Source organism: Numenius arquata, chromosome W, assembly GCF_964106895.1.
Source record: "Numenius arquata chromosome W, bNumArq3.hap1.1, whole genome shotgun sequence".
Lineage (NCBI taxonomy): Eukaryota > Metazoa > Chordata > Aves > Charadriiformes > Scolopacidae > Numenius > Numenius arquata.
In genome coordinates this window covers 8,016,517-8,032,695 of record NC_133615.1, presented here as the reverse complement: position 1 = coordinate 8,032,695, position 16,179 = coordinate 8,016,517, and the positions used below count along the sequence as shown (strand labels likewise).

The 16,179-nt window shown below is 37.3% G+C and overlaps 1 protein-coding gene across 1 annotated transcript in view; it reads right to left on the bottom strand.

Moving 5' to 3' along the window:
• The window catches only part of LOC141476615 (nipped-B-like protein), a 183,703-nt gene that overhangs the window by 26,695 nt on the left and 140,829 nt on the right, over nt 1-16,179 (bottom strand). Inside the window, exons 17-25 of the mRNA XM_074165383.1 lie at nt 13,916-14,147; nt 13,458-13,609; nt 12,996-13,076; nt 11,816-11,916; nt 10,179-10,317; nt 9,886-9,968; nt 5,270-5,402; nt 4,217-4,360; nt 116-205 (exon numbers count right to left, since the gene is read on the bottom strand). Coding sequence (XP_074021484.1) covers nt 116-205; nt 4,217-4,360; nt 5,270-5,402; nt 9,886-9,968; nt 10,179-10,317; nt 11,816-11,916; nt 12,996-13,076; nt 13,458-13,609; nt 13,916-14,147 — 1,155 coding nt within the window. The remainder of the gene's footprint in view (nt 1-115; nt 206-4,216; nt 4,361-5,269; nt 5,403-9,885; nt 9,969-10,178; nt 10,318-11,815; nt 11,917-12,995; nt 13,077-13,457; nt 13,610-13,915; nt 14,148-16,179) is intronic.

The following is a 16,179-nucleotide window of genomic DNA, read 5'->3' as shown; positions in this document are numbered from 1 at the left end:
ATGTTAGGGTGACAATTTACTTGAAGCACTAATCTGCATGACTGAAAATCATTTTATTCAGTAGATTACTGAAATTATTTGTATATAGACTTGATGTCAGAAAGCTGAAATTTACCACTAATGATGCATCAGTTTCTGTGTTCTCATCCAGATAATCTAGCAAAGCCTTTTGCAGCTGTTGAATTTCATCTTCTCCTCCTGAAACCTATCAGAAATAGAAAGATAGTTATAAAATAAAATATCGCACAGTGGTAATTATCATCTGAAAATCTGCATGTCCACATATAAAATACACTGAAGTTAATGTTCTGCAATTATCAATACAACTAACAATTTTTTAATCAATTACTTCTAAACTTTATACAGACTAAACCAAATTAGACTGTGTCTCTAAAGTCTAAAAAAGATTAACAGCAGAATAAGACTAGTTTTAAAACAGACTGACTGATTTGATTAATTTTCATTCTATTATCTTGTGTGAAGACCCTCTGTCCCTGAGGAAAAAAGAAGGGCTGAAATCACAAATAGTAGACTGACACAAAGTTTAACCTATAAAAGTCATCGTTGGTGCTCTCACCAATATTAAATACTGAAACAGTGACTTCTCAGGTGAACAAGGCAAAAAAGTCAAATGAAAATAAATATGAAACACAGACAACAGTAAAAACATATGGGAAACATCAAAGAAATAAAAATAACTTATCCCTTTGCAAAAATATTTGGTATAACTGTTTTCAGGGATAAAGCATCCATACAGAGAAAGTGCAGCAAAGTGTGCTCAATCCATCTAGTAAAGAATTTACATAGGTTGTTCCCAAACACCCCTGAGCTCTAGCACTAAAGAATCGCACGCTCTGAGGCTCAACTAAGTTTCTATCAGTGAAAAAGCTTGAGAACAAACATACATTTTATAAAAATGCCACCTAGTGCATAAAGCCTATCTACAGAGTAGGGTAAGATTAATTTTCCCGTGAAGCACTTTTAAGATGCACAAAAAGGATTACATATGAAATATTAATCTGAGAACTAGTGCTGGAGACTATATGTATCAGATTTGTAAATATATAAACTGTATGAATGTTAAAAACAGAATGCATTTTTTCCAAGAGGCTATTTTATAGGAAATATGTATATCCTGATCTCTTAAACAGTTCTAGCCTATATAAATTGAACGATTTTGTATATGACCATCAGACAATGTACTTCTCCCCATATAGGGGTTAAAGAGAATAAATCAGTATCAATGAACTTGTTAATGAATCCGAAACTAACTTTCTCAACACCTAGAAGACAGCATAAAACCAAAAACATAACCACCCTTTTTTCCTTGTATTATACTGAAATATGCGGATCCTTGCAATTGCTAATGCTACAGCAGAAAAAAAGGATTTTTTTTTTTTTTCCCAAATGAATGAGTTCAAGAATTCAAAACATGTCTACAGTGCACTTAATACTAATATAGGTTTATTAATATTTGTCACCCTAATATATGTGCAAATTGTGATTTGAAAGTCTGGCCTTCAACCAATGTTAAATTCTGTGGATAAAAGGCTGAAAAAAAAAGTTGATTGATGAACCTTAACTGCCTAACTTTTTTCAAACAAGTAAAAAACCCATAACAAACAAAGAAACTGTGAAGCCTGCAACAAACCATATTCAATATTGATAATAAAAGTAGAAGAATAATTTCTGGCTTAAACTTCTTCAGCTACAAAACATTTTTCTTCTTTGATAATAAAACTTGTAACTTATAACCATCAATTTCTGTATGAACAGCACAGATTGAGAATCTTGTCACAAATGCAGAACATAATATAGCTAGTAAACATCAGCAAGTGGAAAAAGGTACAGTTGCAAGTCCAGAAAATCAGCATATCAAGCATGCACAAGCGTTCAAATCAACTTGACAATCTATGACAGATTTCTATGAAAAAATCTATTGTTTAAAAATGTCAAAACAAAATAGATTTTTTACTAAATCTAATTCTACGGTTCATGAGTCCAAATTACAGTAGATAGAATTATAAGAATTCATCAATCATTGAGGAATATCCTGGTAATGATATCAGAGAGTAGAAGGAAATATCCAACAGAGTCTAAGTATTTAATTCAGTAGGAGAGAAAAATCTGTAGAGGTATAAGTTCATTTCTGAATGAAAACAATAATTTAAGATCTTTCTGATGACTAAAGCTGAATATGTCTACCAATGGATCTTATTTTTTCGCCATGTGAACAACAGTGAAGCTTAGCTGTCACGTACACATTTCCAAGTAGTTATTTGTTTTTATGTTACAGATCATTTATAAACAATACACTGTCTACCCTGACTGACGGTACTGTATAGTATATATCTTCCACAATGTATGGATGGTACTATCTACCATCATTGATGTTAAGCTTCCCGAGTAACTGCAAAAACGCTTTTAGCACTCAACCGCTCACAGCAATTTTATTTTCTGCAGATGCTAATGGCCAGTTACTGCCCGATCCTATTAAAAACCCAAAACAAATAGAAAAATTCAGATCACCACTCAGGTATGTATCTTTTTAGAATATCTTTCAATGTTATTATATAACTTCTGGAGGTAAGGAAAGAGAAAAGGATTCTCCTAAAATATTTCCCTATGAAGTCTAATGTAGAATTGTCAAAATCACTGCCAACGGAGGAGAATTCTAACCCCTTAGCACATAGAAGTATAAATTATATTAAGACATGGACATTAAGATTTGACACTATACATAGTACAATATTCTAATTGACAAAAGTTATGGGAAGTATCAGCTTCATAAAGGAGTAGATGAATTTTGATTCTTTATTTGAATGCCTGTAAATTGCACAAGTTTTTTCTTCAACATAAATCTGTAACAGTCATTATAAAATGCATATAATACAGTCTTTTTGGGTAACTGAAAGCGAAATGAACTTGATATGACTACTCAACTTTAGATCTAATCATGCTGAGAACAATTAGTAGTTCAGAAAGAAATGTATATCATCCATAAGAAATGTGCAAGTCCACATTTTTAAAAGGACACATAAGACCTGAAATTTTCTCATCATACTATGTACTATAGAGAGCCCAAATGCATACATTGCTTTGTTAATTGCTGCCACCCTTGCAGATTTAGAGACGTTTTGATAAGCAGCATTAGCAGAAATGCAAATATGCATTCTCTAATGAAAGATATATGCAAGTCCAGTAAAAAACAAAACAAAACGAAACAAACAACCAATACCAGCTACATCACATAAAAATTAACCTTAAAGGCCTAACAGTTTAACTCTCTAAAGGCTGTGTATGAGTGCCATAAGCTCAATTACCACTTTGCAATAGCAAACGCACATACATACACACACACATAAATTTTTAAGGTCTCTTAAGATAGAATCCAACTGTCATTCTATTATTTCCTCTATATTGTCACAAGAAAACTGGTTTTACCATTGGAATTAACCACTTAATATGATCACTAGGGAGATGGTGTGAGAAAGATATGAATGAACAAATGTGATACTTATAAATTGACTATATTTTATTCAGAAATCTGAACAACAATGAAAACTCATTGTCCTGGTTTCGGCTGGGATAGCATTAATTTTCTTCCTAGTAGCTGGCATAGTGCTCTGTTTTGGATTTAGGATAAGAATAATGTTGATAACACACTGATGATTTAGCTGTTGCTGAGCAGTGTGAGCACTAAGTCAAGGACTTTTCAGGTTCTCATACTGCCCTGCCAGTGAGGAGGCTGGAGGTGAACAAGAAGCTGGGAGGGGGCACAGCCAGGACAGCTGACCCAAACTGGCCATACTATATGACATCATGCTGAACAATAAAACTGGGGGGAGTTGCCTGGGGGGGTAGCCGCTGATCATGAACTGGCTGGGCATCGGTCAGCGGGTAGCAAGCAATTGCATTGTGCATCACTTGTTTTGTATATTCTCTTATCATCTTTATTATTCCCCCCTTCCTTTTCTGTCCTATTAAACTTTTTTATCTCAACTCACGATTTTTACCTTTTTTCCGATTCTCTCCCCCATCCCACTGGGGGGGGGGGGGGGGGGGAGTGAGCAAACAGCTGTGTGGTGTGTTTAGCTGCCTGCCAGGTTAAACCACAACACTCATTCTCCACAGCGCATTTTTCACACATCTTTAAAATGTTCAAATTTTTAAATGGGTACATATCAATCCAGCTGGCACAGGATCTCTCACACACCTGTTTGAGGATTCTGGCTATAGATCCTTGATCCATTTTGCTAGTGACTGCATCTTTCCTGAGTCTTGCAGCTACGGTTCCAAGATAGTCAAGTGATGCAACTCTTAATGCCATTTCTGTAGATTTGTTACTGAACTGGTGAACCTAAGAAAAGCAGAATAAACTGTTATAAAAAAATTCTTCTCACGAGACATTGCTTGACCTTATTAAAAATTCCACCTAACTTCCATGCTACATAAAACTATGTAATTTACTATTATATCACAGATACATTCCTTACTTTACATTAATGTTTTTTCCTTAATTGGGTCTCTCTACAAATATGCCTGTTAGAGTTTTTTTTAAAATATGTATTTTTATAAAATAAACTGGACATCTAGTAGAGCAGATATCCTTTGCAATAGCATAGAACTTAAGCACCATAATGCAACTTCCTCATTATTCACACAACTATAAAGAAAGCTACATTATACCAGGAACAGGACCATAAAATATTTTTCCAAGAAACAGCTCAAATCGCTTTGTTAATTACATTGAAATAATGAAGAACAACTCTCAAAAAACATGCCAATGAAAATATTCATGTTCTGTAAAACGTCACATTCCATAAGTAAACGTACTATTATTGGGAAAAGACCAAACTACTTAATTGTTTGCAGGTTCTGTGCTAAAGGAATAGTCAAGAGAAGTATTTAACATGAATAATTACAGCTATTAGTCTGACTTTATTCCCAATTAATATCTACACTTATTACATGCTATACAATGGCATATTTTAATGTGGAATATGTAATATATCATGGAATAGTAGAAGTGGACTTCCATGAGAAACTGTATACATATGACCTTTAATAAGTTCCATATCAATGATCTTCTGACCTAAATTTTATTTTCTATGCATTACATAATAGCGATACATGTAAGAAAACCCTTAAATGCTGCATGTGTGTCAAGAATCAGAAAGCATTCCTGTAATAGTTTGAGCTGAAATAAACAAGTTTCACTGCAATAAGAAGTAAATTAATATAATAGTTAAAAACAAGAATCCCTTACCAATAGCCTTCCTAATAAGCTAAGTAGCAACTCTGCAGCTGGCCATTCTGGTTTATTGACTGTGGAAAGAAGATCTTGAATGAAGTTCTCAAACAGTGGTCTGTAATCTTCTTCCCCTTGCTTACTGCCACACCTGTTTAAAAGAAAATGCATTTTGTAAGTGAATTTAAGAGCTATTTAAGCTTTTCTTCTGATGCAAACAGAAGCAAACCTATGTTTAACCAGAAAACCAGTTTTTATGCAATTCAATAAAAATATATCCTAAATATTAGCAGAAAAATTTGGTTTATCCATTTACAGACAAATAGTTTAAACAGTTATCACTCCAAGTTGCACTGCAAGTAAAGGAGCTAATCCAGGATAGTAGAATTTTGTTACTAATAGTTTTTTATTTATTGTTTTGAGTTGAAGTCTGTGTTAACTTGGATGGACAAAGTAGGTAAAATTCTAAAGTTCAAACTCGAGTGGGGTGTTTAGGAGGTGGTGTATCCTTAAACCTGGCCTGACATCTCAGTGATAAGACATCTCAGTATTATGCTCCACAAAGGTTAAAATCAGAATGTAAAAAAAAAATATCAAAAGATAACATACCCGATAGTGTTTCACTTACATGTGGCATCTCTAACTTTAATGATACCAGAAGTATGCAGAGAGATGGCTAGATGGCTCATAAATAGCCTTTCGGCCTAACAGTAGAAATTAACACGATAAAAACCTCAGGACTTTTTGTTACAAATCCTTTGGTTATTCGGGTATATTTTTTTCCCTGTTGAGCTACTGACACTCCTAATTTTATCTAAATGAAAGTAATTTTAGGTTTTTTATATCTTTGTCATTCTGATGACTGAAAGAATCTGGTTTCATCACTTAAATATTTACTCAGTCTTCTCTTCCATGATTCAGATGAGTAAAAGCCCCCTGATAAAAGGATCCTACATAAATTATCAGACAGATTCTTAAATGTGTAAAGAACTCTCTGCAGAATTTCTTTTCCATAAAAATTTTTGTCCAAACAGGTATCAATACAGGGACCAATATGCCGTCCTGACCCGCTTCACAGGGAAGTCTGCTGCCTCCCTGGGGCACGGGTCAGGGACGTGTTGGACAAAGTTCCTGCTCTAGTCAACCCTTTTGACTATTACCCCCTTGCAGTTTTTCAGGTAGGCAGTGATGATGTATATAATACATCCAGGAGATTAAAAACAATCATAAAGGACTTTAAGACACTGGGAAAACTGGTTGAGGGATCAGGGGCACAGGTAATTTTTTCAGCAATACCCTTAGTTGCAGGAGGAAATCCTGAAAGAAATAAAAAGGCATCTGCGATAAACAAGTGGCTCAGAAACTGGTGCCATCACCGAAATTTTGGGTATTCTGAACTCAGGGAACTTTATATGGCACCGAGTCGGATAGCAACAGATGGAGTACACCTGTCTCAGAAGGGGAGAAAGATACTGGCAAGTGAGTTGGCGGGGCTTGTTGAAAGGGCTTTAAACTAGGATCGAAGGGGGAGGGGGTTAAGCATAGGTTGAGCAGAAAAAAACTCAAAGAGAGCCTTCAACCTGCCATCTCAGCTAATAAGTCGGCCCCTTTAGGCACCCAGCTGAAGTGCCTTTACACAAATGCACGCAGCATGGGGAACAAACAAGAGGAGTTAGAGATGTGCGCACGCCTCCAGGGCTACGACATTATTGGCATCACCGAGACGTGGTGGGATGGCTCTTACGACTGGAGTGTTGGAATGGAGGGTTACAAGCTCTTCAGGAAGGACAGGCTGGGCAGAAGGGGAGGGGGTGTTGCCCTCTATGTCAAGGACCAGCTGGAATGTATGGAGCTTCACCTGGGGATGGATGAAGACAAGACAGAGAGCTTATGGGTCAGGATTAAAGGGAGCACGGGGGCAGGTGATGTTACAGTAGGGGTCTGCTACAGGCCACCAGATCAAAGTGACAGCGAGGATGTGGCCCTCTACAAACAGATAGGGGCAGCATCACGCTCACATGCTCTGGTCCTCATGGGGGACTTCAACCACCCCGACATCTGTTGGAAGGACAACACAGCAGAGCACAGGAAATCCAGGAAGTTCTTGGAATGTGTCGACGACAACTTTCTTCTACAAATAATAGAGGAACCAACGAGGAAAGGAGCAGCGCTGGACCTTGTCCTCACCAACAAGGAGGGGCTGGTCGGGAATGTCAAATTCAAGGGTAGCCTCGGCTGCAGTGATCATGAGATGATAGAATTCAAGATTCATAAGGCAGCAAGGAGGGTGCGCAGCAAGCTGGCTACCCTGGACTTCAAAAGAGCAGACTTTGATCTCCTGAGAGATCTGATTGGTAAGGTAGCGTGGGAAAAAGAACTGGAAGGGAGAGGGGCCCAAAAAAGCTGGGTGGTATTTAAGGATTGCCTCCTCCAAGCTCAGGAGAGGTGCATCCCAAAAAAGAAGAAATCAGGCAAAATAGCCAGTAGGCCGGCGTGGATGAACAAGGAACTGCTGGACAAACTCAGGACCAAAAAGGAGGCCTATAGAGGGTGGAAGCAGGGAAAGGTAGACTGGGAAGAATACAGAGAAGCTGTCCGAGTCACCAGAAACCTGATCAGGCAAGCGAAAGCCCAGGCAGAACTAAATCTAGCCAGGGATGTGAAAAATAACAAGAACTTCTATAGATATATCAGGGATAAAAATAAGACGAGGGAAGCTGTGGGTCCCCTCCGGAAGGAAACGGGAGACCTGGTCACCCAGGATATGGATAAGGCTGAGCTACTGAATGACTTCTTTGCCTCAGTCTTCACTGGCAAGGGCCCTAACCACACTGCCCAAGTCACGGAGGGCAAGAACAGGGGCTCTGCGAATGAAGAACTGCCCACAGTAGGAGAAGATCAGGTTTGAGACCTATTAAAGAACCTGAAGGTGCATAAATCCATGGGACCTGATGAAATCCATCCACGGGTCCTGAGAGAACTGGCGGACGAAGTTGCTAAGCCCCTCTCCATCATATTTGAGAAATCGTGGCAGTCTGGTGAAGTTCCCACTGACTGGAAAAAAGGGAACATAACTCCAATATTCAAAAAAGGAAACAAAGAAGACCCGGGAAACTACAGGCCGGTCAGTCTCACCTCTGTGCCTGGCAAGATCATGGAGCAGATCCTCCTGAAATCTCCGCTAAGGCACATGGAGAATAAAGAAGTGATTGGAAACAGCCAGCATGGCTTCACCAAGGGCAAATCGTGCCTGACAAATTTGGTGGCCTTTTACAATACTGCCACAGGCTTGGTGGACAAGGGCAGAGCGACTGACATCATCTATCTGGACTTATGCAAAGCATTTGACACTGTCCCGCACGACATCCTGGTCTCAAAATTGGAAACTCATGGATTCGATGGATGGACCACTCGGTGGATAAGGAACTGGCTGGATGGCCGCATCCAAAGGGTTACGATCAATGGCTCAATGTCCAGGTGGTGGCCAGTAACAAGTGGTGTTCCGCAGGGGTCGGTACTGGGACCAGTACTATTTAACATCTTTGTCGGTGACATGGACAGTAGGATAGAGTGCACTCTCAGCAAGTTTGCTGATGACACCAAGCTCGGTGGCGCAGTTGACACGCTGGAGGGAAGGGATGCCATCCAGAGGGACCTAGACAGGCTGGAGAGGTGGGCTCGTGCAAACTGCATGAAGTTCAACCAGGCCAAGTGCAGGGTCCTGCACCTGGGACGTGGCAACCCCAGGCACAAATACAAGTTGGGTGGAGAATGGCTGGAGAGCAGCCCTGAGGAGAAGGACTTGGGAGTGCTTATGGATGAGAAGCTCAACATGAGCAGGCAGTGTGCACTGGCAGCCCAGAGAGCCAACCGTGTCCTGGGCTGCATCAGGAGAAGTGTGGCCAGCAGGTCTCGCGAGGTGATTCTGCCCCTCTACTCTGTGCTCGTGAGACCCCTCCTGGAGTACTGTGTCCAGCTTTGGAGTCCTCAACACAGGAAGGACATGGACCTGTTGGAACGGGTCCAGCGGAGGGCCACGAGGATGATCAGAGGGATGGAGCACCTCCCCTATGAAGACAGGCTGAGAGAGCTGGGGTTGTTCAGCCTGGAGAAGAGAAGGCTCCGGGGAGACCTTATAACAGCCTATCAATACCTGAAGGGAGCCTACAGAAGAGCTGAAGAGGGACTCTTTGTCAGGAAGAGTGGTGACAGGACAAGGGGCAATGGTTTTAAATTGGAAGAGAAGAGATTTAGATTAGATATAAGGAAGAAATTCTTTACAGTGAGGGTGGTGAGGCACTGGAACAGGTTGCCCAGGGAAGTTGTGGATGCCCCATCCCTGGAAGTGTTCAAGGCCAGGCTGGATGGGGCTTTGAGCAACCTGCTCTAGTGAGAGGTGTCCCTGCCCATGGCAGGGGGGTTGGAACTCGATGATCTTTAAGGTCCTTTCCAACTCTAACCATTCTGTGATTCTATGATTCTATGATCTCTCTTAGGGATCTATAAAATATATTGTTATAAGTAACTTTATTAGTAGGCATTTAGTATTGCAAAATGGTTTGGTTTGTCTTAAGGCGTGACATTCTATTTGGAGTTGTTTTCATCAATACACTAAAGAATGTAACAGTACTTACTTCTTAAGGAAAATAGAAAGGAAGTTTTGTGCTGTTCTCATGGCTGTTTCATACGAGTTAGTAATAAGCACATCTTGATCCACCTAAAAATAACAAGATTTATTTGTCTAATATTTTAGCATACACAGAAATATGATTTCCAGATTGTCATTTCTCATTCATCAAATAATTACAGCAGACATTAAATTACAATTCTTAATTATTAGAGCACCATCATAAAATATTATACCTACAAAGTCATTCCTGCATACACACAAAAAAGCTCTCTAAAAAAAATCCCCAAAAAATCTTACTTTTTTGTTTGATTCTTCCTCTGAATTGGAATCTTTTTCTGTTGATGGCAAATGTACCACACACTGAATAAGCTGCAAAACTAGTGCCGTTACCATCTGAATATACATAGGCTCTCCATCAGTGTCACTGCTGTTTAATCTGTTAATAAGAAAAGATAGCATTAACACTAAAACAAAAAAAAAAAGACAAAACAAAAAGAAAATTTTAGTCCTAAATAACATCTTTCTAAAATTATTACCACAGCTAGAAATCTGTGTTCTAGACATTTATCTAGTCATTTGCTTCTCTCTTATGCAGTTAAAGATTTGGTCTAACAAAACCAGTAAGTCTTATTCTCAGGCCGAAGAGATGAACTGAAACAGCTCACAGTTGGGCTATCAGAATATCTGTGAAGTTCAGCAGCTGAAAAATCTACAGAAATATCTAATAAATCAAACACCTACATGCTAAGGCACTTACTAATAGTCTTATTATGTATAATGCCATATCCATTTCCAATACAACATTAAAAAAATACATCAAACTTGTCCTAATAATTTATTACTTATATGTTATTTAATGTATGTGAAATGTGCAGGACTTTTAAACAACAGAAAATAGTGACCACGAGCTGGACTGACTTCTACAAGAGTTACAACTATGGTAATCTCAGGTAGTGTAACAAACTATAAACTTCAGCATGCAAGAGTGTCTTTAAGTTGGTATGACCAGTACGAATACACTCCACCTCACATTTCTTCCCTTCCAAGTGATTTAACCTGACAAATAGTACTGTGTTTACTACCCATACGTACATCAACACCACTTAATGCTACCCTTAACAATATGAAAAGGTGATAATCTCTGACATCATTCCCCCAAATTATTATCTTTATGAAGTTATCTGACTACTTGTACAGAGAAAATCTTTTCATATCAAATTTTACGTAAGCTGTACCCTTCATGACTGCAGCCACAGACAGGGAATGTCCTTCAACAGATCAGAGCTAGGACTCTAGAGATAAACAGTGCAGTCGTTGTGGCCTTGAGATAGTGACTTCCTTCCTAATTCAAAGAGGGTATCTACCATTTATGCTCCTATGCCTATCACCTTCCTATTTGCTAAATCTCTCTGATGTCTATAACCAAACCAACAGGAAATACTAGGAACATGCACTCATGTTAACATTAGGGTTGCTGAATTCAATGTCAAAGTTTCACTGAATTTCTTTTCCTGGGTATTTCCTGTTCATCCACCCCGGATCAGACAGATCAGATTAAGCCAGAATTTTCCTATTACGCTTTAGCAATGAAGAAATAAAATCCATATAAACAGAACCAAAGAATTTTCCAACAAAAAACCTTTGAATGCACACTAACATTACACTCATTTATATCCTTAGTGAGACAAATAATAAGATATTTCAATTATTTCTGTAAGCAGACATAAATATGATGGCATAAGAAACAGTGGTTATTACAAAATACATTTGTCAGGCAATTCTGCTCACTGTAGAGGTTTTGAAATATCAGCCTCTAACAAAGTGCAGCTTGTGAAGTCACAGATTTTTAAAGTTAATACTGAAGCCTAAAATCCTACATCTACAAAACTGTAAATGCTACTGTCTACAAATTATCAATCTATGTCAGAAATTACCTGAAGTTTCTCAAACTCCTTTTGCTAGTTGGTAGTCTCGCAAGGGAAGTGAAAATTTCTTCCAGTATTAACTGTCTATGTTTTTCATACCTGGAGAACACCTATTTAACAGTTACAGGATTGTTAAAAAAAATATTTATTGTTACATAGATTGTTAAAAATTATATATAGAAACATACACTGTACATGATATTTAAATAAATTATACTTAATGCATACCTTGTTTTTAATGCATTACTTTTTTCCAAAGCAAGCACTTATAAAATACATAAAACATTTTATAAAATACATAAAAACTTTTTCAAATATAGATTTTTAAAAATCTTCAAATAGCATAAATGTGTAATAGCTCTTAAAAATATCATATGTTTTAAAAATTTTTGCCAATGGTACAATACACTCTATAAGAAAGTCAAACAGTGTAATGCTAAGCTTTCAGGCTTTAGTATAGAGCAAAACTCTATGGCAACATAAATTAACATGAACACATGTATGGTTTTAGAGCACATTTGAGAAACCAGTTTTACTTCATATCATAAGCTTTAATGTTTCCTGACATTAAATAGTCTTTCAATTTACGGGGTCAGGATTGTAGAGTTTGCCTCTCTTTGTTTAGGCAGAATTACTTATATAAATACTGGAGTACATCATCCTTACAAAGATGGAAAACTTCCACTTGAACAAGCACATCTGTGTTACATTGCAGTTTTCCTGAAATAATTTTATCTGCCCCATGAATTTTTCACATAGACACCTCTTCTGAGGAAAAGGACTTATTCTAATATATAAAAGCATCCTACTAGTTCTATAGCTTATTCCATTGCATAAATTCAAATCTTAACAAAAGAAATAAGGAAAACTTCATTGTTAAGATTTCTTAAGACAAGAAAGGACAGGTAAGAGGAAGGGGTTTGTGTTTACACTTTAAACAACAAAACCAAAATTAAGTAAATTCCTTAGTTTAAATAGGCTATTTCTTCCTATAGAGTACTCTGCAAATAGGAGGAGCTCGGGTAGATTTAATACTGTTCCTAGATTATGATACCAAACTGTAAAAACACACAAGAAAAAAATTTGTTTTAAACTCCAATTCTCTACCAGCAAAAATACAGCCTATGTAAATGCCCTAATAACTCTCAGAAGTACAGTAACATGAAACTGCAAATTAAAAATCACTTACTGCAGTCACTAATTTGATGGCACATAACTGTAGTTCACTGACATTTTCTACAAAGAAAGGTGTTATTCCCATAGATGATACCTATCAATGGAAAGAAGTTATTGTAAGTATATTTGACCAACAAACTGATATTTATGCAGTTTCACAAGTAGGTTATTTATTCAGCAGGTAAGGTATTCAACAATATGTATTACTCCATATTATTTGCAAATAAAATTAAAGGATATTTGAATACAATCAGGTGAAACTTTTCTGCAGCGTACAAAAAAAGCCATTAAAGATTTGAACATCAAATGCTCTTCCACAGATTACATACTATACAACATCTAGTCACTGATGTTAATAATTCAAAAGTTTTTACTGATTTCATACTTCATGTCATTGAGACAATCACACTTTACAGTCTGTCTGGGAAAAGAATAACAAATATTCTCAGACAGAAATTCTTCTGATAAAACTTACCTGAAGAATAGTTGTATCGGTAAGAAGCTGTATCTCTAGCAACTCTGACAAGCTGCTGACAACGTCACAAACTTTGTTATACAACATCACTATAACTCTTTGCTTGTGGGTGGAACACTTGGCACGTTTTGCTTTTGAACTTAAAACACCACCTAGAAAACAAAAAATATCTTTATTAATTTTTCCAGTGTTTTACTTATATCAAATATTAGAAAGATGATCACCTTCCTCAAAAAATGTCCCCAAAACAACTCAATGACTACAGTGTAAATGCAATTGCTTACAGAAGAAAAACTATTTAGTAGAATCAGCTGGAAAGCAAAAATTTCTTATTTTCATAATTGCTCTGAATTCTGGATCCAAGATTTTTAAAATCATTCTTGAAGTTGGACACCCACATCTGAAGGTATGTATATAACAATAAAATGCTAAAAGCAAAACATTTATAGCATACTAACCACCATGAGGATCCACTCTATACACAGGATCATACTGAGGATAGAGAGTGTTCTGCAAATGAAATTTTGTGTATTGAATAACTCTTTCTATTACATCCTCAATATATACAGCTTTAGGCATATTTGGTGATGTCATAATATTGACAGCAGTAAGACAAGCATCAGCAGATTTTGTCACTCTCTCCATAATAAGATCTCTCCATAATCTCTCCTCATCTTCAGTGTCATTATTCTGTAACAGGCAATAAAAAACAAGATAGTGTGAACAAGAAATCAAATTTTTAACTTCACCAAGTAAAAGATAACATTTTAATATACTTAGATACATACACACACAAAATGTTGTATTTCCTTTATGATACAAAAATAGTTAGTTTTAGAAATCAACTAATGTTTGTTTTACTAGCAACAGGTTCATAACCCTAAGTTATAAGTCTTCACTTGTGTATCTCACTGCATTCTTCTGTTAAAACACAAAGAAGCTTTCTGTCTATCATCAGGAAGGAAAGAAGACTGCCACATTCTCTACTTAAGAATGATGTACCTTAATCAAAATCTGAACTCATTCATCTAGTGTTTTCTTCAGTGGCCTATGCACACCAGCTGCTGCTTTGATCAGTCTAATTTTTGCTGTGAGAGGGAATTCTTACAGAAAAAGACTGTTAAGTCACACAAAACTCATGAGAACACAAGTTTTTCCACTTCACAGACTGACTCATCCATTATCAATGGGTTTAAAACGTCTTATCAAAAAAGACCATTTAGATTTAGCACAGAGTATAGAATCTCTGTATTTCTATGTTTGTACAAGTTATAAAACCAAACATACATGAAGTTAATTATGACCATCACTACTGAAATACTGTAGTAACATTATTAATAGTTAATAACTTCTCCGGTACAGAGAAAAAGAATCTTTCCTGCCTGTACAGTTCAACACTATTGGCTTTCCTTGTAAAAATAAGAGGTTGGTGAAACCGTATCAACTTTTTCCCTTTGGGGTAAGAGAATCTAAAAATATCACAGTGCATTATATATATGAGAGATATATATATATTTGAAAAATCAACAGAAATCTGCAAATCAGGAGATCCCTGTAAATTTCTTGCACAGAATGGCTTTAAATCATTTGTTCCTTAAACAAAGACAGCTTAAAAAAAAACAAACCAAAACCAAAAAAACCCCACAAAACAAAACCCCAAGTACTTTTAAATCTTCTCTATTTTTTTTTTCTCATTAATTTTGGAGATAAAAAGAATCTGGAAGTGCAATCTGCCTCTGAAAAATATCCTGATGTGGAGGTAGGATGTTTTTACTGCACTGTAAAAGAAGTAAGTTTACTCCTTAGGAGAGGCTTTCTTTACCATAATGACCTGAATCATGTTTAATGGGTGTTAAAAAAAATCTAAAACTTGTATGGCTGAAGATTGCTTCTTTTTTAATCAAAGCTTTGTCTCTGAATTGCAATCATTGAAAAATTTCATTAACTGCTTAATAATCTTGAGTTTTACTAAAAAAGCTTAAAGAAAAATAACACTTTAAAGGCATTGGCATAAAGACTCAATCATATTGAATTAGAGCAGGTAAACCAGCCCCTTCTTTTCACTTATTTTTCATACTGCTAAAGACATTCAGAACCATATACCGAAACTTTGAAACCCCAACAAACTATCTAGATGAAAATATTTTGGTACAAATAATGTGCCTCTGGTTTTCATTTTCAAGTTCAAATTCTTCCTTTCCAATATCACAGAATCATAGAATGGTTAGAGTTGGAAGGGACCTTAAAGATCATCGAGTTCCAACCCCCCTGCCATGGGCAGGGACACCTCCCACCAGACCAGGTTGCTCAAAGCCCCATCCAGCCTGGCCTTAAACACTTCCAGGGATGGGGCATCCACAACTTCCCTGGGCAACCTGTTCCAGTGCCTCACCACCCTCACAGGAAAGAATTTCCTCCTAATATCTAATCTAAATCTCCCCTCTTTCAGTTTAAAACCACTACCCCTTGTCCTGTCACTACATCTCCTGACAAAGAGTCCCTCTCCGGTTCTCCTGTAGGCTCCCTTCAGATATTGGAAGGCTGCTATGAGGTCTCCCCGGAGCCTTCTCTTCTCCAGGCTGAACAACCCCAGCTCTCTCAGCCTGTCTTCATAGGGGAGGTGCTCCATCCCTCTGATCATCTTCGTGGCCCTCCGCTGGACACGTTCCAAGAGGTCCATGTCCTTCCTGTGCTGAGGACTCCAAAGCTGGACACAGTACTC